The 27405-nt window shown below is 36.1% G+C and overlaps 2 protein-coding genes across 2 annotated transcripts in view; both read left to right on the plus strand.

The window, feature by feature from the left end:
- The window catches only part of LOC111049165 (roundabout homolog 3-like), a 168230-nt gene extending 148176 nt beyond the window's left edge, over window positions 1-20054 (plus strand). The window contains exons 3-4 of the mRNA XM_039429513.1: window positions 18801-19100; window positions 19915-20054. Of these exons, the coding sequence (XP_039285447.1) occupies window positions 18801-19100; window positions 19915-20054 (440 nt within the window). The remainder of the gene's footprint in view (window positions 1-18800; window positions 19101-19914) is intronic.
- Window positions 20055-20599: 545 nt separating this feature from the next.
- LOC111060808 (roundabout homolog 2) overlaps window positions 20600-27405 on the plus strand; it is a 142709-nt gene continuing 135903 nt past the window's right edge. Inside the window, exon 1 of the mRNA XM_039429514.1 lies at window positions 20600-20954. Coding sequence (XP_039285448.1) covers window positions 20600-20954 — 355 coding nt within the window. The remainder of the gene's footprint in view (window positions 20955-27405) is intronic.

Genomic DNA, 27405 nt, shown 5'->3' on the forward strand with positions numbered 1-27405 from the left:
CAATAATATGTATTCTTCAAATGTGGTGAATCAGTGTATCGACGATCCCGTCCAATACATTGCTAGATCTGACATTTCGTAACCAATCGCGCACGTATCAGCCAAATTCTCGCTACACAAGATCCAATAAACCGTCTGGACTTCCTTTCTCTCCTTCCTTCTCTCTCATCTTCCTCTTCTTCCTTCAACATCCCTGTTCTTCAACATCCTTTCTTCATATTTCTCCTCTTCGTCACTACGTAATCTCTCCTTTTTCATCCCCGCCCTCTCTTTCAATTTCATCCTCAGGGAAATATGAAAAGCGTCTTTCATTTCCTTCTGTATTTCCGTGCAATATCGATATACATAGCCAGCCAAAGCAATAGATGTCTTCGCGATTTCCATACGGTTTGATATTCTATCCTCAGTGTTATTGCTTATTCTACATTCGGCAACTGAAAGAGACTGGGTTTCAACATACAGTAGGCCTTCATTATTTGCAGAAAAGGTTTCTCCATATTGACACACTTCTATATTGACAGTCAGAGGAGTCAGCTATCAAAATGCAAAACAAACAACTACTGCGAAAGAAATGAGAGAAATCTTGTTTCCGTCTGAAATATGTTCAATTGTTATAGAAATATCCTATCCTAATTTGAATACATGAAAAATTCATCAATTTGTAATTCTTGAGTAAAGAATATCATTGATCAACTATTGGTCCATATTCATATCTCATCAAAATGTTAACCCACACATAAAGCTAGTACTGTACTCATTTGGTTATCATATGAGTATCAACTTGATACGATACATGGCTTAACAACATTCACTTCAAATTGCATACAATAAGCCGTCATTTTTTCTGTCAGAATGCAACTAAGTTCAAGTTTGTTGCAACATTGTGGTATTCTTTCAAAATTCTATTTGATTTTGATGTTGGTGTCATGATTGATTTACATTTGGAAATGGGAAATAGATCTCCTAATCATTATCAAACAAAGTGTGATGGATTCACTTGGAAGTTCATCTACTTCTCGTTCGTGGTGGTTTCTATTGAATTTCGACTCGCCAACGTCAATAGCTCATCGAAGAATCAGTTTGGTGGAATGCGAAACTTGGTATAGACTATAGCCTTTCCCTTTTCTTCTTCTACATAAGAACTGATGTTGAGGAGGAAAATTGGAGACAGAAAGGCATTATGGGAAAATAGATGAGAACGCATAGCGTTCCACCTCAAGTGTTTCACTTTCAATTCTTAAGTTGAAATTGGAAAATGAAAGAGACTTTTTGCCGTTTGCTTCTATTGTTCCTCTCTTCCCTCCTCCGCTTTGCCGCATCTTCCTTCCTTCCGCATCAATTCACAAGACATTATCTATCAATCGATGTGAAGTGGCCTTTCGACTTTGCCTGCCTCCTCCTCTTCTCCTTTCCAAGCAACTTATTCTGCCTCAAAGAAACTTCTTCTCCTCCCCCCCCCCGTTTCTACCTCAATCTGTTTCCTTTTTATTGACTCTTCTACATAAAAAGCAAATCGAGTGAAAATCGAAGAAAGACAAGCTCTTCAGTGGTTCTTACAAAAGTCATTTGGGGTGAATCTTGGGCACAATGTAGTAGTATGACTTCTTCCACTGGAGAATTTGTTTTAGTATTGTTTTGTGACAAGAGATGGAGTGATATCCAATCGCTATGTTCTATTTACATAGATGCTACAATAATTTGTCCAATAATTATAATCTTGGAAGAAGTTCATGTGGATGTTATAGTCAGGGAACTCATTTTTTGCTGTTGTAATAATATTGTACATGGTCCTAATACATCTCCAATATTATTGAATGGTAAACTTTTCTGTTTTTTTTTCTCAATATGAATATGATTATAGATCATTGCCCAACAACTATGATAATGTAATAAGATTATTTATTGGATTCTCTACTTCAAGAGAGATGCACATTTTTATCTACATCAAAATATTATTGAACAGTTTAGTGTTGGATAGTGATGGATTGGATCTTCACTGCAAAGAATCTAGAAAACTTTGAATTTGAATTCTTCAGAAAATATACTATTTATACTCATCAAATCTCTAATTAAATAACAACATTTCGAGATGAATTGATGAGACGCATGCAAGTTTCGTGACGTTTTGACAAACAGTACCCAACTTGCTACGGTGTAACTTGACAGAGTTAACATTTGAGCTTTCTACCGTGTCTAATGAGGGTGGAAAGCTGTGAGGAGGCCAGGCTGTAAGGTGTTAGAGGGAGGAGGAGGTCGAGGAAGAGGACAGACTATAGGGTATCAGAAGGAGGAGGAGGTGGAAGAGGAAGCGAAGTGACCACAAGTTACGATGCTGAGATGAGTTCTTGAGCTGAGTGATGCTGGATGCTGGATGTTGGTGCATGTCTGGCGTTAAAACGCTGCCGGCCCTAAGACGTGGTACGGACCGTAAAGGGAGCTGCTGCAATCTAGTTCAACACTGTAGTCCACCACACAGGATATTTATACCCCTCAACCCTTCCTCCCTCAATCCCCCGATAGGGCAGGATGTTTGCAGTTTCCCTTTCTTGGCGAATGGGGTGACTATCAGGAGTCCACTTATCTCCCTTACCTTACCTTATCACTACTTCTCTTCTTCTATTCCCCGTCTTTCTTTTCTTATTTCTTCTGTCTTCTCTTCCTCTTTCTCTTCTTTCTTCTTATACTACTTTCTAATCTCCACATCATATATATCTGATATTTCTCCGTTCCTTTATTTCAAATTCTACAACTAATATCGCTTATCAACTATTCATTTGGATCAATTTTAACATTCCAAAATGAATTGTGTCATCAATATGTTACTTGCCAATAGATCTATAGTACCCTTCTCAAAAACACGAGGTAGACTTAGCTTGCTGAGAAATAAGTACCCTCCTACTTCCGTTGTTGAGTTTTCCCTCTCTTTCACCTATTCTTGGTATTTTGTTCCTGTTCTCTTCTTTTTTTGGGTTCATAGCTTCTCTTATTTTCTCTTCACCTTCAGTTCTGGTTTCTTCTAAATCTAGTTCTTATTCTAATTCTTATATTCAGGGTATCCCACGAAAGGTGTAACAGCCGAAGACCAAATATTCTACATTAAATTTGCAACAAAAAATGCTCAGCAAATTTTCCTTATATCGACCTTAGTTTTCGATTTTTCGATATTTTTAAAAGGCCATGAAAGGCATTTCCAAGGACATGATTGGAAAGAGGAAGAAATGTCCAATAAGATTCATATAATTTGTTCCTTTATTTCACGTGTTTGAACTTTTTATGAGTGTTCAAACTGTTTGAAATTTGGCTTTGAACTCCAGGAATGTACATTTAAACTTTGAACGCTAATGAAATTTAAAAAACGTTAAATTTTATGAATCTTATTGGAAATTTCCTCCTCTTTCCAACCATGTCCTTGGAATTAGATTTTGACTGATACTTTTCTAGTAATTACCTTTTTTAAAAATATCGAAAAATCGAAATGTCTCGAAAACTAAGGTCGATATAAGAAAATTTGACTGGACATTTTTTGTTACACCTTTCGTGGGACACACTCTGTATGTACAAACTTCTGATTTATCATCCATGTACACCTCTTTTCAGCTGTACAACTCTTTCTTCTCTTTTCCCTTCAAACCTTGCTCTTATGTTTCGGTTCATTTTTGAAATACTCCTTCTCTCTTCTTCTTCCTTCCTTATTCCTTTTTTCCTTTATTCCCTCCTTCCCGTTTTCTCATTTCTTGCTTCCTTTCTTCAATTTTTTCTCCACTAATCCTTTTCCATCTTATCTTTTCCTCTACTCCCACTCATTCCTCTACCACCATCCCTTCCTCATATCCATCACTTCCTTGTTCGGGTTTTGTCTTGTTTATCTCAGAACAAGCCGGAAGTATAGGCTCTCATATCACATTACACTATTTTGACAATCACAGCTGCTGGTCTGCCTGTCTCTTGTTTGACGTGACTTTTTCAAGTAGATATGTTGACAGTTGTTTTAAGGAAAATTCCATTTTCAGATTAGCTTTCAGTCCTTTTGTGTTCCTCAGTCTTCTACATAGTACTTGTCTTGAACGATTTGAATTCTACGAATCATAAGTTACCTGTGATGGATGGATAATGATCTGCTCACACTAGAAGTGAATAATAGTTCAAGAGTAACTTATTATTATTCAGAAGCTAGGATAGATTGGGGATTAGGTAATGATCCGATATCCCTGGTAGAAACATCTATGGCTTCAAATAACTTTTGAATAATTTTAACTCTGAACCTACTTTAGTGTTGCAGTAAACCATATCTAAAGCATATAGTTGGCATAGCTTGGTGATTCGATTATGAGCACAACTTCAGTCTGCTATCGCTGCAAAGGTATTGGATGTGATTCCCATTCAGCCAGCCAACAAATACAATTTTGCCCAATTAATCAAATTACCAAATCACAAGTCAAAGATTTATGTGGGTATCATCAGTAAAGAAACTACACACAAAATGTTTAGTGTATATTAAAGTTGACCAAAGTTATAGTATAGTTTTGTCAGGACTATTCTATTCCTGAAGAACTGGTTTTTACTTTACATTGATCCTGTCAAACCAATAAGTATGTTATAAATAATATACCTTGAATAATATTTTTCTTCGTAAAATACTGTGACAATATTGAAATCCATAATTTTTCAGCATACCCACTCCACTCTGAATCCCATCTCACCCCATGCCATTTAACGGTATCCCCTCTTGAAGGTAGTCTCGTATATTATGGTGGAATCCAATATAGCACAAAGATTTAAGTAAATATTGAGAAAGTTTCATATATGCAATGTTTTTAGACGAGCATGAAGGGGGGGTGGCAGGAGTGTCTACTTGAAGCAGGTGATGCAGAAACGTGGGGGAAGCAAGTTTCCCCTTTTTTCCTCGTTGTTGATATGAGGGATTGTAGCAGCCGTTCCCCTTCAATATATCAATGGGGAAAATAAGGGAGTTCTTTCCCTTGCCGTATTATAGTGCGCAAATGAGAGGATAGGGTTTTGCTGGAAGGCTGTCATGCTTCTGCTTGTGTCATATTGAATTTCTCTACATCATCGTGTTATTCTAGTCAGATTCATAATATTAGAACTGTCAACTGTATCACTAGTGACGTTTTCTATCACATTGAATCTCTCTGCATCGTGTTACTCTAGCTAGATTCGAATTGGAACTAATGTATCAGGAAAAATGTGAATCTAATCCTATTGCGAATCCTCTGTGAAAATAGGATATTTTCATTCTGCTAGTGCTAGTGCTAGTTATTGTAATTTTTGATGGAAATGTCAATTATGGCTACCAGCATGAGAAATTGTTGAATGTCTTATTCTATGTGCTTCCGAAAAGGAACTTTGATCATTCCATTTAGATACATAAGAATTCAAGAACCATATCCCTCTATTCGAACATAATGAAGCATATTCTATTTATGTGCCTCATTTCTCGAACAAATTTAGCAAAATTCATCATACAATTATCCAGCTCTATTACTGTTTCTTTTATCCTATTCAATTTTCAAGATTTTGATGGATGATTGATAGTCGGTAAAAGCAGTTATTATGGATCTGAGATCGATCATGAAGTTAAGCCAGAAAAGTGAAGACGTTTTTGTAAAAGTGACCGGCAGAAAAGGAGTTGTCTTTATTATATTAATCATCACTTTTAAGGTGGGTTTGAAGTATCTTTAATTAGCAGGACTATCTTGTTCATTATAACATGGTACCGTACATACAAACAGCGTGGAGTGCCGACCCGTACCATTACGTAACTTCCAGAAGTTTCCAGAAGATATTTCCAGTAATGGTCTCCCCACTAAAAGCCTGTCAATTCACTTTTTCATCCAATTAATGTATATTTCACAAACTGCAATATTGATAGTGATGACTAACTTGTAGTTTGCTATTTTTGAAAAGTTATGACCGACATGAGTAAAAATTGACTCTTTCATACCCACATCGTCGCCTTATAAAAACGTTTTCGACACATGACTCATAATACCAATATTGGACTAACGAGTTCGATTCATGAACTGAAGACCATAAACCATGGCATCTGATGAGTAGCAGAATAACAATGGTAAGTGATGCGTGACTTCTTGCATGAAAAGGGTTGACGGGGCACGCACGAGCTGTTTCACTTCTTCATCCGGGAGCTGTTTCGTAATAAAAAGGGCCTCGATTAGTGAAAATTAGTGGTGTACATGTGTTGTTGTAGCACGCCCGATGGGTTTGCAATGAAAGGAAGGTGTGCTGAGTATTAGCGGAGGAGATAAGGGAAGGGTTGGTGGAAGTGGTGGAAGGGTTAAACTAGGCGTGACCGAGGATGGCGGATGTTCCGGATGGATGCGGATGCGTGCGGTGGCGGAGGTGCCGACTCCACGTCAGGTGACCGACCGTTTTTCAAACTTATGACGTTTTGCGCCATTGGATCTTGAACAAAATACGACGACCATTCAGGTACGATTCGGATCCAGGGTGGCTTTGATGAATTTTATGTTGACAATACCATTGTATTACTGTTTGCTCAATGTGAGTTCAAACCCGAGAGAATAGAGTTAAAAGAACTAATCGATTACTCTATTCTCTTTGGTTCAAACTCATATGCCATGTTATAGGGCGTTAATATTCCAAATTTCACTGTTAACTCAAGCCGATAGTCCTATAGTTGTTCTTCTTCGTGAAGCTATGTGACGCTGGTAGTCTCTCATACTGTGCCGTTCTTACACTCATCCGGCCAAACAGTGGATAAGTAATAAGTAATAATAGACAATGAGCTCGAGTTAACAAAAAGCCCGCTTGAAAATTGGAACATAAACGACCCATACCAAGGAATATTTTTTTACGTTTTTTTTCTATGATAATATCCACTAAACTGCCCAGTGCTCCCCAAGAGTAAGGCTCAACTCACACTTACGCGACTCAGGTCGAGAAGAAACTCGACTCTAGTCGAGCATGTGTTTCCAAATGGTGACACTCAGACCAGTCGACTGTAGTCTCCGCGACTGTCAACATTTGAAAATACATGCTCTCGACTAGAGTCGAGTCTCTTCTCGACCTGAGTCACGTAAGTGTGAGTTGAGCCTAAGAATTATCCTCACAGAGCGAAATTTGCTTCAACTTCTTACTTCAGTACAGTAGGTCTGCTGTACTTTTGAGCAATGGATGGCTTTGAATGTTCTTTGTGAAAAAGGCATTTCCCTCTCCGGATCCCTTACTCAATAGTGTCCTTATTTTGACAATACTAGACAATAAAGAACTATATCTATGATATAATGAATTCGGCTTTGCAACAAAATCAATCTATGTAACTACCACCAATTCGAAAATCAAAGATGTTCCGCGTTTTTGGCATAAACTTAGAAAACCCTAAAAAGTAGTAGAAAAAATCAAGGGCCAAGGGTATAAGTGTTTGGAAGTTGTTGAGAGCATAGGTGGAGGAAGCAGATGTGTGAGAGGGCAGAAGGGTGAAGGGCACGTGTTTGCAATAGGGGCGCTGCTCTGCGTTGTTTTCGTTGATGGTTGAAAGGGTGGTGCCGTGATAATCTTTAATGTGTGTACGAGGTGCCCTCAAGTCGCCTTCTTTCTCGAAGTGGTCTTGTTTTGCAGTTATTCCTTCCGTTTTTTTTCTATCAGCTCCCAAGCACCGCTTTTCTGGAATCGGGTCTTGAATATAATTCAAGACCATTTTGAATAATGTATATCATTGTTTATAATTTTGAATATCATTCAAGATCTATACTAAGTTTCTATTTTTCCTTGAATTGGTGAAATCATAGTTAGTCCAGTCAATATAGACATAAAAAAGGGGGTGTGCTTGCAATTTATATTGTAGTTCTGATTTTTTAATATATTATTTGGGTACATAAGAGAACTCCAAAACCAATTTTTCATGCAAAATTTCCTTGTGCTAGATACAGAGTGGCCCAAAAACTTCGTATTTTCTGCTCATTTTCCAGTTTTCAGCTATTTCTGCCAAATCTCGTAGTCGGACAGAAAAATTTGCTCTTTCCTTTTTTCAGATTATAACATTCTGAATAAAATTAAATCATTCAGAACTCTCTATCACCAATGAGTACTGAGTTATGATTTTTCAAAAATGAGTGAAATTTAAGAAAAAATTTTGATGAATTTTAGTTTTTGATCAACAATATCTCCCGATTGTTACCATTTAGATGTATAATTCAAATTCCCTCTGGGCTTATTTTTGTGCTCTACAATGTTAGATCAGGTAGAGCGATCTATCTCATATAGATTTCCAGGTACACCAGTCAACAATGCTTCTTGTATTGTGAAAAACACCCAATTTTCAGCTTCAACCATCAACTACATTGTCCTCATATTGATATTTCGCACAATGACATAAGTTCATGAGATTATGTTCTATAAGAATCACCCGTTAGATGCACTTCATTTCAGTATTTCCTAGTGGAGAGGCGCGCTTAAGGACACCTCAAGGATCAATATTTCAAACACTCATAACTTTTTACACAATGCTCGGATTTCATCGTACTACACTTCATTCTTCTCGGCTCGCCAAGGTGGTTCAAAATCATGCATCATAAGTCAAATTCGGTCAAAAAATGGAAAATGTTTTGTTGAGTGTACTTAGCCCAAATTCCAATACACAAAAAATGGCCAATTTCTATATTCAAAGCTGCATGTCTTGTGAAATACGTCCTTGGTTCAAGCACAGGAATTACAGTTTGAGGGGATAGTTCTGATAAACAATGTTAAATCCTATAAAAAGTGTATGCTAATTCAACGAATTCCAGTAGTACGAGAATACAGAAAGTGAAAATTCGTTGATTTTTAATACAAGAAGAGTCATTCAGAAATAGTGGTTCCTTCAAATTTCTTAATTATTATGCCTCCACATGCTATTTTTCTACCAAATCAGTTTAATCTTTTTCTCCAAGATTTTAAAGATAATAGAAATTATGCTTTCTTATATTGTACTGAACTGTACTTCAGTTGCAGTATACAGGCGATTGTTATTTTTATTTAAAATTACTACTATTTATTTGTATATTCAAATTTGTCTGTCGGACTAAGAAAGTGTATTTTCATTATCTTCATCTTAATTAGCTGAAATCGTATTTGGTATTGAAATACAGTAGTTAAATAATGAGCTATAATACACCAAATGCATAATGCGTCATACTGCACCAACTTAAGTCCTTTCATTTTATTAATAATTAATAATTCTCTATTCTTATCTCTCTTTATTTGTTTTTTTCCAATAACTTTACTTCTCAGTATATCTCTTTTCTTTAATTTCTATTTGTCTCAGTTGTTTGCTAGTCACCTACAGTTTTGGCTTTCATGAACAACAGTTTTGTGTAAAGGTAACTCATTTAAATATGTATTGTTTGAAATTAGCATTCTCTTGTATTTAATAGGTTTTGCTTCAACCGACGAGACATGGGAACTTGCTAATAGAAATGTACACAACTGATGGAATGGGTCTGAGAGTTTCTCTTTCAATTATTTCAATTACTTTTTGTTGACTTTGTTATTCTAGACATTGTTTGAGAATGTAAGTTTGTCGGCTGGTGGCCAAACTATTATGCACATAACTGTCAATATGTATTTCTCCCACGTCCCACGTACAGTGTATTTTCCATTTTCATTTATGCCACCCTATTATGTGTTTGAACTTTCTATTTTATCTCTTGCACTGCCAGTGATTCTAAATATGATTTCATCTTACTACCAGCCTGAGCTTGGTTATCTCTTCGATCGTTTAGCAATCTCATCAAATCTCATTGCTATTAATTTTTCCCTTACAAATTCATAAATTCATGAATACTATAAATATTTAAATTTATATTTTAAACCCGTTGAATGGGTTTCAAATGTTGTGATAGTTGAGAAACCTGATGGATCCTTGAGAATTTGCATAGACCCTGTACATTGTAAGAGAAAGAGTTACAATTCCAACAATACAGGATATTCATCTTCGTCTAGCAAATAAAGAGTACTACAGCGTTCTTGACATAAAAGTTGGATTTGATGTCACTTTTGGGTCAGTTCACGAAGTGAACAAACAGTTGACCAAACATTAACCTAAGAAAACATGAATTTTCAAAATGGTCATAGATCTGCACAGTGTCAAAATATGAAATGAAATACGAGAAATGATTAAATTCATGAAATAAGATAATAAGGTGAGTTGAAATATATACATATTTGTATTAAATTTAGGGACAATTAAGTATTGTTGATATGAATGAATCTAAATGGCGAAATATAGTTCATGTATCAAGTTTCACTCTTCTTCAACACTTTTTATAGCATATAGTCTATTCTATTACACTAAGAAAATAGAACTTCTATGAGAACTGCTATTCTCAATAATTTTGAGACTACTATCATAGAAAATGTACGCATCCTATCAAGGTAGGGTAGGGTTACACCCTAGTTTAACTCATTGCTCTTCATTATATAGGGTCCTGTTGCCTAGTATTGAAGGTTTGTAGAGTAAGTAGCTTCGCCCGCACGTACACAATCATGCACAAGTAAAACTATGCTTAAAGTTAGTTCCGGTTGCAGAGTATGGCATTACTTGCATCAAGTAGTTCACGGTTTCTTTTCCACCCAACAATCGGTCAGCTGTTCCGTGAACGAGCGATAATAATTAGTCGTAAATTAATTGTGTGAATATTTCAAGCGTTTAGTGGAGGAAGGAAGCATCTGGCAGACTGGCAGAGTGAAGTTGCAGCATATGGCTAACTAATTGGACCGGGACGAATTTACATGAATTAACACAACAGAGCCACTAAAATTTTGTATAACGAGATTCACTACGAACTGTCAGCATTTTCTATAAATAATAACACCAATGATTCCCATTCAATTGAGTTATGTGACAGGGCAATGAATTGGCGATCACGAGATCATCGGAGATGGCATGATTTGCAACATTTTGTACATGATTGGCAGAAATTGGCAAAAATGTGTGCATGATTAGCAGTAACTGGATAATTAGCTGTCGGTTGAGTGTCGTAGAATTGCATATGAAACCTGTGTTCAACATTGAACTTGACAGACAGACAGTGTTTACTACATTTTCAATTGGGTTCATTGATGAGAAGTTCAGTCACCTTCAGATCAGTCAGAAAATAATCGTCAAACAAATCAATAAGTTTGGTTGACGATGTAAAAATACTGACAAGAATTCAATCACTTAAATAATCAATTAGAAAACATATATTTGTAAATAATATTTTTGATCAAGCCCGTTACATAGATATCTCCTTAAATTACAAATTTACAAATTTTCTCTACCACTTATACCCCACTTGTTCTTGATCAAACCCTTTTTCACATAGATATCTTTCTAAATTACAAATTTACAAATTCTCTCTACCACTTATACCCCACTTGTTCTTGATCAAATCCTTTTTTACATAGATATCTTCCTAAATTACAAATTTACAAATTCTCTCTACCACTTATACCCCACATGTTTTTGATTAAACCCTTTTTTACATAGATATCTTCCTAAATTACAAATTTACAAATTCTCTCCACCACTTATACACTATATGTTTTTGATCAAACCCTTTTTTACATAAATATATTCCTAAATTTCAAATTTACAAATTATCTCTACCACTTATATCCTACATGTTTTCAGATTTTTCATTCTCCATCCAGGATAGGAAATATGGGCTTATTCCTTTCTCATTCCATACTACTTATCATATTGCACCCTGATTGCTTGAGAACATACAAAATTTTTATCCGCCGAATCTAGTACAAGTCATAGTACTTGTGTTGATTGTAGCTCATAAAAATCATTTCTCCTCAGCGTAAACTCATTCAATCTGAAATTTCGAGATCCTTGGAAAATGTTAATAAATGACCCGATTTGAAATAAAAATGTAATTCAAATTTTGATTTGAACAAGCCCAACAATAATGATTTGAATCATTTCTGATTGAATCAATGAATTATCGAATTTGATCACCTTCACTTTCGATCGAAAATGGTAATAAATGATTTGAATATGGGTACATGTAGAATTTGTTTTGAATACAGGAATAAATTTTAATAAGCATGATGTTTCTCTTCGAATCAAATATGATTCATGATTTGTAAATATTATTGAATGTAAACCACCCAGACTATCGATTAAACAGATTTGAGAAAGAAATAAATTGGAGTTGAAAACAGAATCAAATTTCATGCCGTCTGAGGCTCTCTCCCAATTATTGCCATGATTTATGAGTTATTGAATGATTGAATAGAAAAGATTTATAGTGAATTTATTCAATCAATCAATTTTATTAGAAAAAAGATTGGTAGCAAAAAGGTCTTCATAGTCAACTTTGACCTATAAAGAGGAATGAACAGAAAGAAATGATAATGTCGGGAGTGGACAAAGTACAGGGTTAAAAATAGACAGAAAGTTAGGGTGGAATCGAGGGGAAAGCGAGAATTAGAATCGGAGTTAGAATTGAAGAGAGACACAATACTTTAGGCGGAAAGTGCATAAACGGAACTGGATGCAAATGAGTCCATTTCACAGTGTTCCTGTTCTAGTGGCCAATTTCACCCTCCGACGAGTCCACTACTACTGTCAGCATTCCTTATAAATAACACCATCGCCCCCCTATCAAACCAATGCTGACTGATTAGAGTGAATCTGACTATATCGGCCACCTTTATCTCGGCCTCCAATCACAAATTCACTCGAAAAAAGAGGAGCCTTGTAGCAGCAGTAGTAGTAGTACTCACTAACCACAGTTTTCTCTCTAATGGACAAAATAAATTGTTGCGCTTTCTCATTGTAGTCGGTTAATTAATCTGTTGCGAGATGAATGACATCGGTGTAATTAAAAAAACGAAATGAAAGAGTTGGTGAACACTGTAGGTGCTACTGTTATTTGTGCACCTCCGTGGTATTGTGTTGCCAACTATTTCGTTTGCATGTAAATCTTTTCTAGGTTTTTTGACATAATCGCCAGTTTTCAATAGGAAAATACATAAGTGAACATTATTTAATAGAATACTTTTTTAACATTTCATCTTATTGATTACAATTTCAAGCTATTTTATTCAATTCACAAATCAAAATTTGTAAAAAATTTCAGGATAAATACTGTTGAATATCACTCCTAGTCTTACAGAAAAGAAAATTGGAAATTGTCTGGATTCAGGTCTACGGCCTACATCAACATTAATAATCATCATGTTTTTGGCTCTCCAAGTAACATGATTAACAAACAAAAAAATTTATCAAAAATCAAATCACCAATTCATAATCATACAATCCATGTTCAGAGCTCCAGCATTTATTACATACAACAAACTAGAGGTCCAAATTTCAAAGGAAACCCAATTCTCATCACCAACAATCTCCACATTCTTGAACAGTGAACATATGAGAGAATGTATAATAATATCTTTCATCTCTGGCTGCTTCACTGTTTTCGGCAGCGAATGTGGCCGATAATAAAAAGATAACTTCATGATTTCGAGACAAGCGAGAAAAGATGAATGAACAGACCACAAGCGAATGAGGATCAAGAGGAAGGGAAGAAGTGATTTATCAGAGACGCGTGTCCTCAGGCGTGTAGCAGGCGATTCTTCTTCTTTTTCTCTTCCCTACCACTCCTTTCCCTATTTGCTTTCCCTTTCCTTCTTATTTTGTCTTCCTGCTTTTCTCCTTTCTCATTCTTGTCAGACACCAGCGCCCGAAATAGCTTCTTGTTCTCGAATTATGTTCCCATTCTTGAGGCCGTTCATTATACTCGTAGAGCATCTCGCTTGGCAGACGGTGTGTGCTTTAGAAATGTCGCATGTCATACAGCAGCTCCAAATAACATGTGCTTTTCCTACAGCTAAACAAATGAATGAAAACCATTATCGATTTTGAATCGATGTTATCGTTTTAAAAACTGCTTTTGAATTACTTTGTTTGACCTGTCTGGACTCAGATCTGATATCTGAGATCTTCTGATAGCACCTTAGGAGTGGGTTATGGTGTGCAATGCAATCTCTAGGAAGACGAAATTGTGTTTCAAAAAATTCATTACTCGATCATTGAAACAAAACTATTACTCGTATCACTCGTATTTGTTCACTTTATATTTCGAACACCAGTAACTATAAAAAAAATGTTTTGTAACTATCAACATTGTTGTAGTTTCGATAAATTAATATCAATCAACAGAAAACAAGTCCACAAATATAACGTCAAACATAAATAATTAAAACCAGGCCAACTACCGTTTTACATGACGAATGCATTATTCATACAGTATTCCTTCCATACTGAGCCACTAAGTTACACTATTCTTGTCTTGTCTGTCCGATTTAGAATTAACTACAACGGAGATTGAATAGTGTATTAGAGAACGAGGACTATGCTCGTAAAATTAATTGAATAATTAGGGAAATAAAATAGAACTGATTAAGTCCATGTGAGCCTAAGCAAGTATTACTCATAACTCAAGTAAGCTTATGAACTATATAAGCCGAAGATGATGAGGCTTTGAGTACGACAATAATTTAGACCAAGAAAGCAGATAAATTTTGCTTGCAGCTTAGAGTATTTTCACCGTTACACAGCTGGGCTATTGAACTGTCGTCAGACATCTATGACAGATACAAATATAGAAAATAATTGATAAACGAAAAAAAAACGATGGGAAGATACTAGATTTTTTTGTGCTAATCATTAATGGCTCGGAACACAGGAGCTATTCTCAACAGGATTGATAAGTGATAGAATGAAGAGGCAGACTACTATAGAATATAACTAATGTGAATTGTGTATAAATATAGCTGGAAGGTTGTACCCTTGGTTGAGTTTGTTCTATCTCCGGCAATAATGAGCTTTGGCGGCTTAGCTTCTTTCAAGCAACGATGATAAACAATAGAGCTGCCGTTGTTCTAGCCAAGAGACTGCAGCAGCGACTTGTGACTGTCTTTAATTGCGTTGCTCGTTGCTGACTGCGACTGCGGCCATATGACATCCACAAATAGCAGCACTAACCCATTCCCTTGGTCCTTCCCTATCCCTGTATCCCTGTATTCCCTTGTGAGGCACTAAGCTGCACTCCTCTTGTCTTGTCTGTCTGATTTCGAGTGGATTACAACGGAGAAAGCAGAGTATTAGAGGACGGAGACTATCATTATAGAATTAATTAAATGAGTGAAGAAAGAGAATAGAGCAGATTAAGAAAGTTGGGGGAACTATACTGGCTGGAAACCTTCCCAGTAACTATCTGAAATTTTGACTATTTGGAACTTTCAACTTGTCAGTTTTGAACTTGGTTTGATAATAAAACTGGTAAATGTGGTTTGAGTGTAAAATGAGTAGGAATCTTTTCAGTAAATGAGGGGATATCTGGGAGAAAACTGGGCTGGTTTAAATATAAAAATAGAAAACAGAAAGGAATGAGGATGGGATACTAGCAGATTTCAAGCTAAAGTTCAGATTGTTAAAGAGACTGGGCACATGATTGGAGAAATATTCTAAAATATGAAAGATGATGATGATTATATGTGAGGTACAGATAAGGCAAAACTTAATAATAAGAGGATTAACAATTTTTTTTGTGATTCAATAAAGATCATTTTTAGAGAAAATTTTCATTAATCGAAATTCTTTAGGGGCAAGTTGAATTTTTGATCCGCAATCGGATGAATAGTATTTGTGCTTCTCATGTTTAGAACATACCACTTGAAAAGTTACTGTATTGAGTAAGTAAGATTCTAAAAATCTCTTTCCGTTGATTTGTAATCATCCCAAAATGCTGATCCTATTCACTTGTTTGGCCACTTGACCACTAATCAAATGTGTGCATAGATTAGTAGATATATTATCTCATTTATTCACTCATCACTCGAGCACTAGTTTGCTATACATACGACAGTATCATCCTCGTCAGGGAAAAACTGGAATTGTCAGACGTTTTCTAAACCTGTGTGAATACTGTTTCTGATATCTGAAAGATTACTGATTTCCCATGTGCCAATGCTAGATGTTCCCAGGCTATATTGATTAGTTACTAAACTCTACGAGAGAAGTGGACCATGAGAGTTGGAGTAAGCGGTGGGGTGGAGGGGGTTGCTAAAGAGTGTAGCCACCATACGTTTGAAAGATGCATGATTCTGATGCACGTTCATCATGTTGACCATGTCCCCTGGGGGAGGGTGAGTAGGAAAGGTAGGGGGCACTAAACCCCCGGTAAGGTTTTCGGGAGAAGCTGGAGCTGCTAACGAAGCTCGTTTAAATTTATTCACCGCAGCAACGGTGAGGAGGGAAGGAGATAAAGTGAGGGAGCGAGACAGAGGATGATGGGTGAGAGAGTGAGTAAGTGAGTGAGTGAGGAATGAACTCTTGGGACTGACGGAAGTGGAAATTTGGGTGGGCAAGAGTATGTACCTATGATAAGTTGTGTTTACTCAGCTCGGACGAAGGTAATAAAGGAAGAGGGACTTTGTGTGGTGCTGGTTGTAGGGGCAACAGTAACCTTCCCCCTCCCCCTCCCACCATCAACCAGTCCCTGCTAACTGGACGATCCGTGCTGGTGTAAAAATTGGGGTCGTCTGCTTGAGGGTTCTTGTGATGTAATGTTCTCCTAGCTTTGTACTGGGAACAATACTCGATTAGTGAACAGCGGTGTAGTTTATAGTTGGTTTTGGAAGAAAATTGTGAAATTTTATGTATAGAAGATATGTGAAAATAATTGATTCTATCATTATTCGATCGTAGTTGGATAGCCCTATATCTCAATAATCTCTTATGGGAGCAAATCATTCTTCCTCGTGATAATCTTGCAAACATTTTTGATATTTCCTTATTTCATCCTCTAAGGGCCGTTTGCACAGTCACAGTTTAGAATAAATTTCATTTCAAACTAGATTAAATCCGTATAAAGATTCGTTTGTTATGTGTTTCATTTTGAGTTTAAGCCACAAGCTGATTTAATTTAGTTTAAGCTTTGACTGTGCAAACGGCCATAAAAAAGGAAAGAGTGTGATTACTCATTCAGTGAATTTTGAGCACTTCTGCGCAATATTGTACAACATGCATGCATTCACTTATTTCCACTTTCCTGTAAGATTCCTATGGAATAACAAACGATTTCATTGAATACTCATCAACTCTTGCAGTTACATTGTCCACCACAAGTGAAAACACACTACTACCCTCATATTTCTTGCACTAACTAATCTCTATTTTTCTGTATGAAACAATACTGAGCACTTTTATCCAATTCTGTTATGAATTATTATTAATCATCAACTCTCTCTCCATCAATTTTCCATCATCAAAGCACCAAAACTCTCACACTAACCTTGCTATCTGTTGGGTGTGATATAGGTTACCGTTCATCACATATATTTAATAATTTCTTTCATATTGTATAATTATAACTTTTGTAATGTCAAAACCGGCTTATGCTATGTCCAAAACTGTTCCCATCTTTATTTATACAACCTACCATATTCAGGTCATGACACATTTTCAAAGATTTACAGTCCAAAGCAAAAAAGAAGCACATTGGCTGTGCACTTTTAACCAATATTGTTTTGAATTTTACCACCAACTTGTCCAACTTTCTTCATACTCAACTCGATCTCTGTAATGTGTTTACCAATACTGTCCACCACACTACTTTCTTCTTCAGGTACCTTCTCCATCACGGAGGATGGCTACCATCATGGCAATTCTAACTTTGTTAACTGCTGCTTGGAAGAGGTCCTGTGACGTGCAGTTGAATGCTTCCCTCACATTTTTCAACCAAGACATTCTTCTACATCCCACTGTACGCTTACCAGCAAGTTTACTGTACCTTGTATTATGAGGTGCAGAATTACGTACTTAGGTCCTATCATAATGTGCCCAAAGTATTTCAACTTTGTGATCGTAATATCTCGCATAATATCCAGTTGTTTACCCATTCTTCTGAGAACCTCTGCATTTCTGACTCTATCTGCCCATGTAATGGCGCGTACAGATTTGAGCGCCACAAACACGCGCATTTCACTTTTTATCAGCTGATGCTGAGATTATTATATAATTATGTATCTTATTGTTTCAGTACAAATACAGATATAATCAGCTGATGAAAAACGAAATGCGCGTGTTCGCAGCGTTATACGCCGGTAGGTCCACGTCTCAAATGCTTGAATTCTGATCCCACATTCCTTATTCAGTGACCATGCTTCCAATCCAAACAATAGTACAGGGAAAACAATTCCACTTTCTACCAATACCTCGGACACACTACCACTATTACTTTCGACCAATATTGTTCTGTATATTTTTTCACTACCACCACCAAGATTGTTACGACGTTTATCGCATCAAGTTATATTAGTTCAAAATAAATCAATTGTGTTCCAAGAAGGTTACAACATTTAACTGAATGTAGGCCGGAAAGAAAAGGACTCATAGAGGATTGAGACCTTTTTCTTTGATACAAACAGTATTCTATAAATTTTATTTTTCTTCTCAATTTTTAGCTCGTTATTTACGGTTTTCCATACATTTAAAAGGATAAATATCTTAATAAACTTTAATACTATATTTAAGTTTTAAATCTTTGTATTGTTTTCTATCATTATTAATTTATGTTATATTTCTGATCTTACTTGTGATTGTTTTGAAATCTAGGTTTTATGCTTCACTTATCAAACTGTCTATATTGTTTTTGTTCCAATGGCTAATGAATGATTTGGCTTATGAATGGATAATAGATTACAATGGCTTATGAATGGATTTGATTTGATTTTGTTTCTTCTAACTGTGGTTTGTGTTTTCGTAGGTCAATACCGTTCGCCACGCATCACAGAGCACCCGGCCGACGTGGTGGTGCCGAAGAACGAGCCGGTGACGCTGAACTGCAAGGCGGAGGGCCGACCGCAGCCGGACATCGAGTGGTGGAAGGATGGCCAGCGACTGGTGCTGGGGCCCGGCACCCACCGCATCCTGCTCCCCACCGGCAGCCTCTTCTTCCTGCGGCTGCAGCATGGCCGCAAGGAGCACGACGATGGCGTTTACTGGTGCGTCGCACGCAACACTGCCGGCTCCGCCAGCAGTCGCAATGCCACGCTTCAGGTTGCAGGTAGGCACTAACACATTCTATTGATGTTTTTTGTAGATTTGTCTAGATCTATGAGAATCACTCAATCGTTACTAGCAGGTAACCCGTGCTCCGCAAAGATCTGTTTTAAGCACAAGCAGATTGAATTGAGTATTAAACTTCCATGAAGGAATTTGACTGACCTAGCAACCAATCAGTACGATTCTGGCTCTTGGTTGATAGTCAACAAACTCGTGCACAGATAAGTTTCGTTAGTACAGCCTCAATATCACTTCAGAAGTTCATTTCCATAATCTCTTTGATGTGTGGTAGTAATCACCACGTTGATGTGGTAGTAATCAAACTTACCAGAAAAATCACTCTTGTCAAGGAAGACATGTTTGAATAAATGATAATACACTTTAACAATAATTCAAAAACAAGATTTTATTCAAAAACTTTTGGCTACACATTGGGAAAATCATTCCTTCGTATTATTCAAACTTATTAATCAATATACTATTTGATTTTTTTAACTTATGCACATATCCAATGAGGAAATTGATGGTGGGCAAAATATCACATTCCCGAAAATCATACGGTGATGTACAGCCAAACTATATAATACAAACGTTATTTGAGATGCAAACTTTCTGCTTCCTTATTATTATCAAAACATTTGAATAATACAAGCATTTTGCCATTTTAAAGCAAAAACCTAACATCCTAACCTACCCTTTCACCTTTCAAACCCTTAAGATTTCTTCTTCTTCTAGGTGTGTTTATACTTTACAGTTGGGCAATACGTCAGCTTGTGAATTTCGGGGATGAGATATTTTGATTTTCATTATTGAAGATAGCTCTAAACCGATTGTGATGAAGATGAAAATCATAGAATGGCTGATACAAACCATATGCGCGTGTTCGCAGCGTTATACGCCGGTAGGTCCACGTCTCAAATGCTTGAATTCTGATCCCACATTCCTTATTCAGTGACCATGCTTCCAATCCAAACAATAGTACAGGGAAAACAATTCCACTTTCTACCAATACCTCGGACACACTACCACTATTACTTTCGACCAATATTGTTCTGTATATTTTTTCACTACCACCACCAAGATTGTTACGACGTTTATCGCATCAAGTTATATTAGTTCAAAATAAATCAATTGTGTTCCAAGAAGGTTACAACATTTAACTGAATGTAGGCCGGAAAGAAAAGGACTCATAGAGGATTGAGACCTTTTTCTTTGATACAAACAATAAATTTTATTTTTCTTCTCAATTTTTAGCTCGTTATTTACGGTTTTCCATACATTTAAAAGGATAAATATCTTAATAAACTTTAATACTATATTTAAGTTTTAAATCTTTGTATTGTTTTCTATCATTATTAATTTATGTTATATTTCTGATCTTACTTGTGATTGTTTTGAAATCTAGGTTTTATGCTTCACTTATCAAACTGTCTATATTGTTTTGTTCCAATGGCTAATGAATGATTTGGCTTATGAATGGATAATAGATTACAATGGCTTATGAATGGATTTGATTTGATTTTGTTTCTTCTAACTGTGGTTTGTGTTTTCGTAGGTCAATACCGTTCGCCACGCATCACAGAGCACCCGGCCGACGTGGTGGTGCCGAAGAACGAGCCGGTGACGCTGAACTGCAAGGCGGAGGGCCGACCGCAGCCGGACATCGAGTGGTGGAAGGATGGCCAGCGACTGGTGCTGGGGCCCGGCACCCACCGCATCCTGCTCCCCACCGGCAGCCTCTTCTTCCTGCGGCTGCAGCATGGCCGCAAGGAGCACGACGATGGCGTTTACTGGTGCGTCGCACGCAACACTGCCGGCTCCGCCAGCAGTCGCAATGCCACGCTTCAGGTTGCAGGTAGGCACTAACACATTCTATTGATGTTTTTTGTAGATTTGTCTAGATCTATGAGAATCACTCAATCGTTACTAGCAGGTAACCCGTGCTCCGCAAAGATCTGTTTTAAGCACAAGCAGATTGAATTGAGTATTAAACTTCCATGAAGGAATTTGACTGACCTAGCAACCAATCAGTACGATTCTGGCTCTTGGTTGATAGTCAACAAACTCGTGCACAGATAAGTTTCGTTAGTACAGCCTCAATATCACTTCAGAAGTTCATTTCCATAATCTCTTTGATGTGTGGTAGTAATCACCACGTTGATGTGGTAGTAATCAAACTTACCAGAAAAATCACTCTTGTCAAGGAAGACATGTTTGAATAAATGATAATACACTTTAACAATAATTCAAAAACAAGATTTTATTCAAAAACTTTTGGCTACACATTGGGAAAATCATTCCTTCGTATTATTCAAACTTATTAATCAATATACTATTTGATTTTTTTAACTTATGCACATATCCAATGAGGAAATTGATGGTGGGCAAAATATCACATTCCCGAAAATCATACGGTGATGTACAGCCAAACTATATAATACAAACGTTATTTGAGATGCAAACTTTCTGCTTCCTTATTATTATCAAAACATTTGAATAATACAAGCATTTTGCCATTTTAAAGCAAAAACCTAACATCCTAACCTACCCTTTCACCTTTCAAACCCTTAAGATTTCTTCTTCTTCTAGGTGTGTTTATACTTTACAGTTGGGCAATACGTCAGCTTGTGAATTTCGGGGATGAGATATTTTGATTTTCATTATTGAAGATAGCTCTAAACCGATTGTGATGAAGATGAAAATCATAGAATGGCTGATACAAACCATATGATCCATGCCTAGATACCGTTACCATGGCTACCAGCAATATCAACGTAGCTTGAATTCATTACAGTCATCTAAAATCCCATTCATTCAGCTACCATTGGAAAATTCAACCGCATTCGAGAACTGAGCACAAGCTTTAAACCTGAATTGTCAACTTAACAGCCGCTACTGTTAATTGGCTTTTAATTAGTTGAAATTAAGGCTACATAAACCCGACTTGCCAGCCATATTGGTTTATCTCCACTAATTCCTCCTTATGACGGCGCAACTGTAAAATTGAACAAACAGCTCTAATGCCAATTTAGCGTCAATTTTGCATATGAGGGTAGTATTTCAATACCTCACCGCACCGCAGCTGAGCTCTAAACTAATTGCATCGTACAGAATTCGATGGCTGGTTGGCTGCTAGTATCTCATTAACCAATTGCAATTTATCGATCTGTTTGATCAAATTACTCAAATTGTGGCTAATGCCACTGTTATTGCACTGTCTGCTTTGTGGTTGGTTTGGATTTTATTTCAAGGAGAATATTGAGAGCTAGTTTTTTATGTGGCTATTTCACTTTGATCGAGTTAATCAAATACTGACGATAAAGTTTGTTTGTTTTTTATATAGAATTAACTGAGTCTAGGATTTCGTGATAATCTAACCTCCATCTATTTGGCGGGATTATTCTTATTCATTGTGAAATTACTACTGATATTTATAATGCTTGCACTTTCCGCTTTTTGATATGAGATAGTCGATTCGGTTCTTATATTTGTAGAAGAATATTGTAAGTTTTTGTGGATGTTCAATTCTGAATTGTAATTGAATAGTTTTCCAAAATTTAGAAAATATGTTTCTTCCAATAACTGCAATAGACATAAAGTAGGAATTTAGACAATCGACTGAAATTAAACTCGTGTTATGAGTTCTTTGAGATAGGAATACGAATAAGAATTCTGAAGGTGCGCCATAGGAATTGAGAATCAAAAAATAATAGGATATTCCTCCAAATACTGTGATTGAAGCATATCACTCGCATTTCAAATAACCACGAATTTCGACTAAATTATAACATTCAACTGCCAGATTTCTAGTCTCCAAATTAGTTAGCAGCTAAACTGCTGCTACAGAATAATAATTTCGGGTGTACGAGTAATTTTATTTATTTTTCAATCTATTTTATTCCATTTTTACATAAAAAATATAGATCGGGAGAGAAAAACTGAGGATACCTTGTAATATTTCTCTTCCAAATTTAGATGGCAAAACATAGTAATGCTACTATAAGTATGAATCCGCGAAAATCACTTCTCTGAACTATTAATAACTTCCTTGAAAAAAAATGAAAATTTCTGAGTGATCAGTATCTGAGAATTGAAGATACTGAACTAAATCAGGTTTAGAAATTTATTTTACAGTTATTCCAATTCAATGCTATAGGATGTAGAATTTTTTCAGTTTTTGTTAATTTGCATGCAGTTTTATCCATGACAAAATGTCACCCTCAACATAGAATATTTCTTCTCATTATTAAATTTCAAGATATTCTTCTACTGGCTCAGCCTAAAGTCAATCATCTGCGTTTGTTTGTCTTGTACGAGCTGGCATGTTGATACAGAATGTTTTTTCGAACTTCAATCTTGTTCTTCCAGCCTATTGAAAATTAAGAACTTTTATAACTCGACCTCTAATATTTCTTTCATAACTCTTTTGATTGATAGAAAGGCTAGAAACTACCTATTTACTATCCAGCATTCTCTTCCATCTTTCAAATGAAACCTCATAAATCGACTTCTACAGCGGAAATTGCTCATGTCTGAAGAGATGCGTACATGTTCAATTTTCACGGGAATCAGAATATGATTTGCAAATTTTATTACCGATGCCATTTTGCAGAGAGCTGTGCATGCGAAGCCGTCGCTCCATTGGAGACTGCAGCTGATCGATTTTATATGCAACTGCTCTTAGTTTCTCTCGTATGCGGTAAAATCAATTTCTGTCGATATTCAATTACTGTATGCACTGGCTGGTTTCTTTCAAGATTACTGACTTCAAGAGTGTAATTCGATTTAGAACCATGAAGCTCGATAATCAAATAAGCTGTACAGTCTCCTGTAGCATGTTCAAACGACCCTTAATTGAAAAGAAGGATCCTCATAACTTTTTATTTTCATTCATCTGTGAACTTGTGAGGAATTGAAGGATCGTTTATGATGATTGAAAAAGTACAGAAGTATTCTTCACTCATTTGTTTTGAAGTAATTTCTTCATGATTCTCTGATAATTAAAGGAATTTTAATGGAGTTTTACTAATTTTGTTACTTATTAAATAAAGAGCAAATCTGCAATAAACAAGACAAATAATAATACATTAGCAATTCATTTAGTATCAATATCATCAATCATTGTATATTTCAAAATAAGATCAAAAACTATATAATATTAGTTTAACATGAATAATATATCAAGAATAGATCGTTATAAATTCTATTTAAATTATTCTATAAATTCTCATTAAATTATGATGTTTCATTGATAAAGTATTGATCGAGTTATTTCGAGAGTGCATCAAATCTTAAGGGTCTAATGGCATCCAATACAATAGTACAGAATAGTATAATATCGATATTGGCATTATATCTAGAGTACAGTGATTGCTTGCGTTACATTGTTACCAATGCTATTGATTTCAAGAATTCCTCTATTTCAATGTCATTATAATCGTACAATGAAGACAATCACATCATCATCATCATCAGTCTTCATTTCTTGTTCAATGCAATATTATCTCAATCATATATGCCTGGAAACCCATCAAAAGCCATATAAATAAAACCTTCAAAATGTCAACCCGTTGTTATGTTTTCACATTTTTAAATCTCACAGTTTGCTTGTACAAAGAGAAGAGAAGAAAGTCGATTGACGTGAGTAGGGGGCTTTGGCTACCTCTACAATGAAGCTTGTCACCAGTCTATATAATCCGATCTAAACGAAAAAGGTATATAACTGTGAGCCTAAATCCGGTACTGATCTATATTTATTTTTACTCGTTGGGTGCTGCTGTTGCTCTAATGGAGGGAGTGTACAGGACAGTATAGATATAATACACATTTATATAGATATTCTAAACCAACGCATATATAGTTGTATAGGACAGTATAGATATAGTATCTATACCAAGTTGGGGGGTGCCAAACCTCGCAAAAGGGGCTCAAAGTGAGTGCATTTCTTCATTAGAGTGTCGTTCTCAATCCTTGACGCTCTAAAAAGGGGAGAAACCCCAAATCCACCCCCTCCCAACCATAGCTACGGTTTCGCTCTCAGCTCTCGTTACGGACATAAATAAAAACGCTTTTATTTTAATCGAATACCCTTTTTTCTAAGTTGAAGAAGAGGGCTAAATCACCGTAAATAATCTGCTACCTCCTCTCGGCCGTATGGAATATTTTGCTTTGCCGTTCATATTATTTGCCTTCTACATATTCCAGGTTCTCCCCTCATTTACGAAATAAACACCATCTGTTATGTGAAAATGTGCTCGTGAAAGGTGTGCAGGTGGCGGCTTACAGCTTACAACCGAGCTAACTGGCCACTTTTATTGAAATTTTAATCGTTTTTACAATAACATTAACAAGGAAGTCATGGTCAGAGTCTTTCATATGTCTTCTCCTTAAAATTTATGGGTTTTCGATGTTTTTCATTAAAAAGAAATGATCGCTTTCTAAAGATTCAAGCCCATTAGTGTAGCATTGCATACAGTTATGGGCAACTTTGTTAATTTGTATCTGATAAAAAATGTTGTCACTACATCTTGCATTACTCACCAATTTGATGTCATGGAGAAGAACAAAGACATATTCTGTTGAAATTAAATTCTGATAATTCTGTTATCATGCTACTTGAATTCCCGTTTATTCTCTAAAATTATTCTCACATAAGTTGGAATATCGGAGACCGAGCTTCGCTCTGGAGTACAAAAGCATAATTATTTATTACGAAAGAAGAAATTATAATAGCATTCATAGTTCATACAGAAATGTTCTATCTAATCACAGTAAATTGAGATTAATTTCCAGGGGTATGCAAAAATTTCCCTCACAAAGGTCCGGTTGCACAGCCGGTTAAATTTTAATCCTGATTAATTTCACGTGAACCAAATCAGAAAAGACCATTTCAAAAAGATGGATCTACTGGAATTAACCTACAGGATCTACAGGATTGAAAATAACCCGGCTTTTTTGCAACCGGCACTAAGTACCTGATTGAATGATTACAAAAGTTCAACAGCTGAGTCATAATTGTGACACAGTCCCACACACAACGAACTCGCTCACTCACTTCCATCATCAACAGACGGCGAAATAATTATTATCATCTGTTTTTCCAAGGATGAGTAATAATCATCCTTTCAATGTCCTTCAGCGAGTTTTTCCAGGGATGAGACCTAGTGCAATTGAATTTCTATATTATAAACCTACTATGTTCTGAATTTCGTGAGAATCGTTTGAGCCGTTTTCGAGATCCGGTGAAATACAAACATTTAAACATCTAAACATCCAAACATTGAAACATCTAAACATCTAAACATTTTAACATATAAACAGAAATCGCTCGTTTAATAGTATAGGATTTGTCCTATTCTATTTGTTTATTTCGTTGATTCCACCCGATCATTCATTGATCAATAATTGATCGATTTTTGTTTTCCAGGTAAGATTGCAATGAGATCCAGATTCATGATATCAAGAGTTTATTTGGTGAGTGAATAGAACAAATTCCTAATCGTTGAGTATTTGAAGTATTCCTGATAATTTGAAATTTGAATGCTGAAAATTTTATTTTCCTACAGTTACGTTGAAAAGTGGCCATTGCTGCACTGATTACAGAACGCAAAGAATCACTTTTCCGCTCTAGTGCGGGAAAAATTTTTCTGCACTCCAGATTTGCAACATGGCAACGCAAAATACTTAGTAGGTTATATGGAGCAACAGTGCAGCAAAATCAAAATGAAGTTGGTAACAGTGACTGGGCTGCTATAGTGAGCAGAGGTGCAACGAAGCACAACGCGCTAATTATTAGTATTAGATATTATAACCAAGGACAACATTTTTATTCAATTTGACAATAAATTAAGGTTTTTATCAATAATAAAATTACACAGAAAAACATTTGATGCATTTCAGGCAATTTTACCCATAATTACCCACTTCTCATATTCAATGGTAACTGTAGGAAAAACTTGCGCAAAATACGTGCGCAAAGTTCCTCTGCTGCACTCAAGAAACCATTCCGCCCTCGCCTACGGCTCGGGCGTAAACGTTTCTTTCGGTGCAGCAAACTGTCACTTTGCGCACTAGTTGCACAAATAACTATTAAATTCGATTGATAATCCGGAGATCTAATGAGCATGTCAGATAGAGGCCATGGTTACAATAATCCACTATTTGAATTCAATTGGAATGTGGAAGGTCATTTTAGCTGTATTGAACACTTACCAGTACAATAGGAGCGTTTAAGAGTATTCAAATAAAAATATTCCTGTGAAATCTGTATAGAATTTTTAAATGTTGATGGTCTACCCTTTCTACAG

Source organism: Nilaparvata lugens, chromosome 5 (genome assembly GCF_014356525.2).
Source record: "Nilaparvata lugens isolate BPH chromosome 5, ASM1435652v1, whole genome shotgun sequence".
Lineage (NCBI taxonomy): Eukaryota > Metazoa > Arthropoda > Insecta > Hemiptera > Delphacidae > Nilaparvata > Nilaparvata lugens.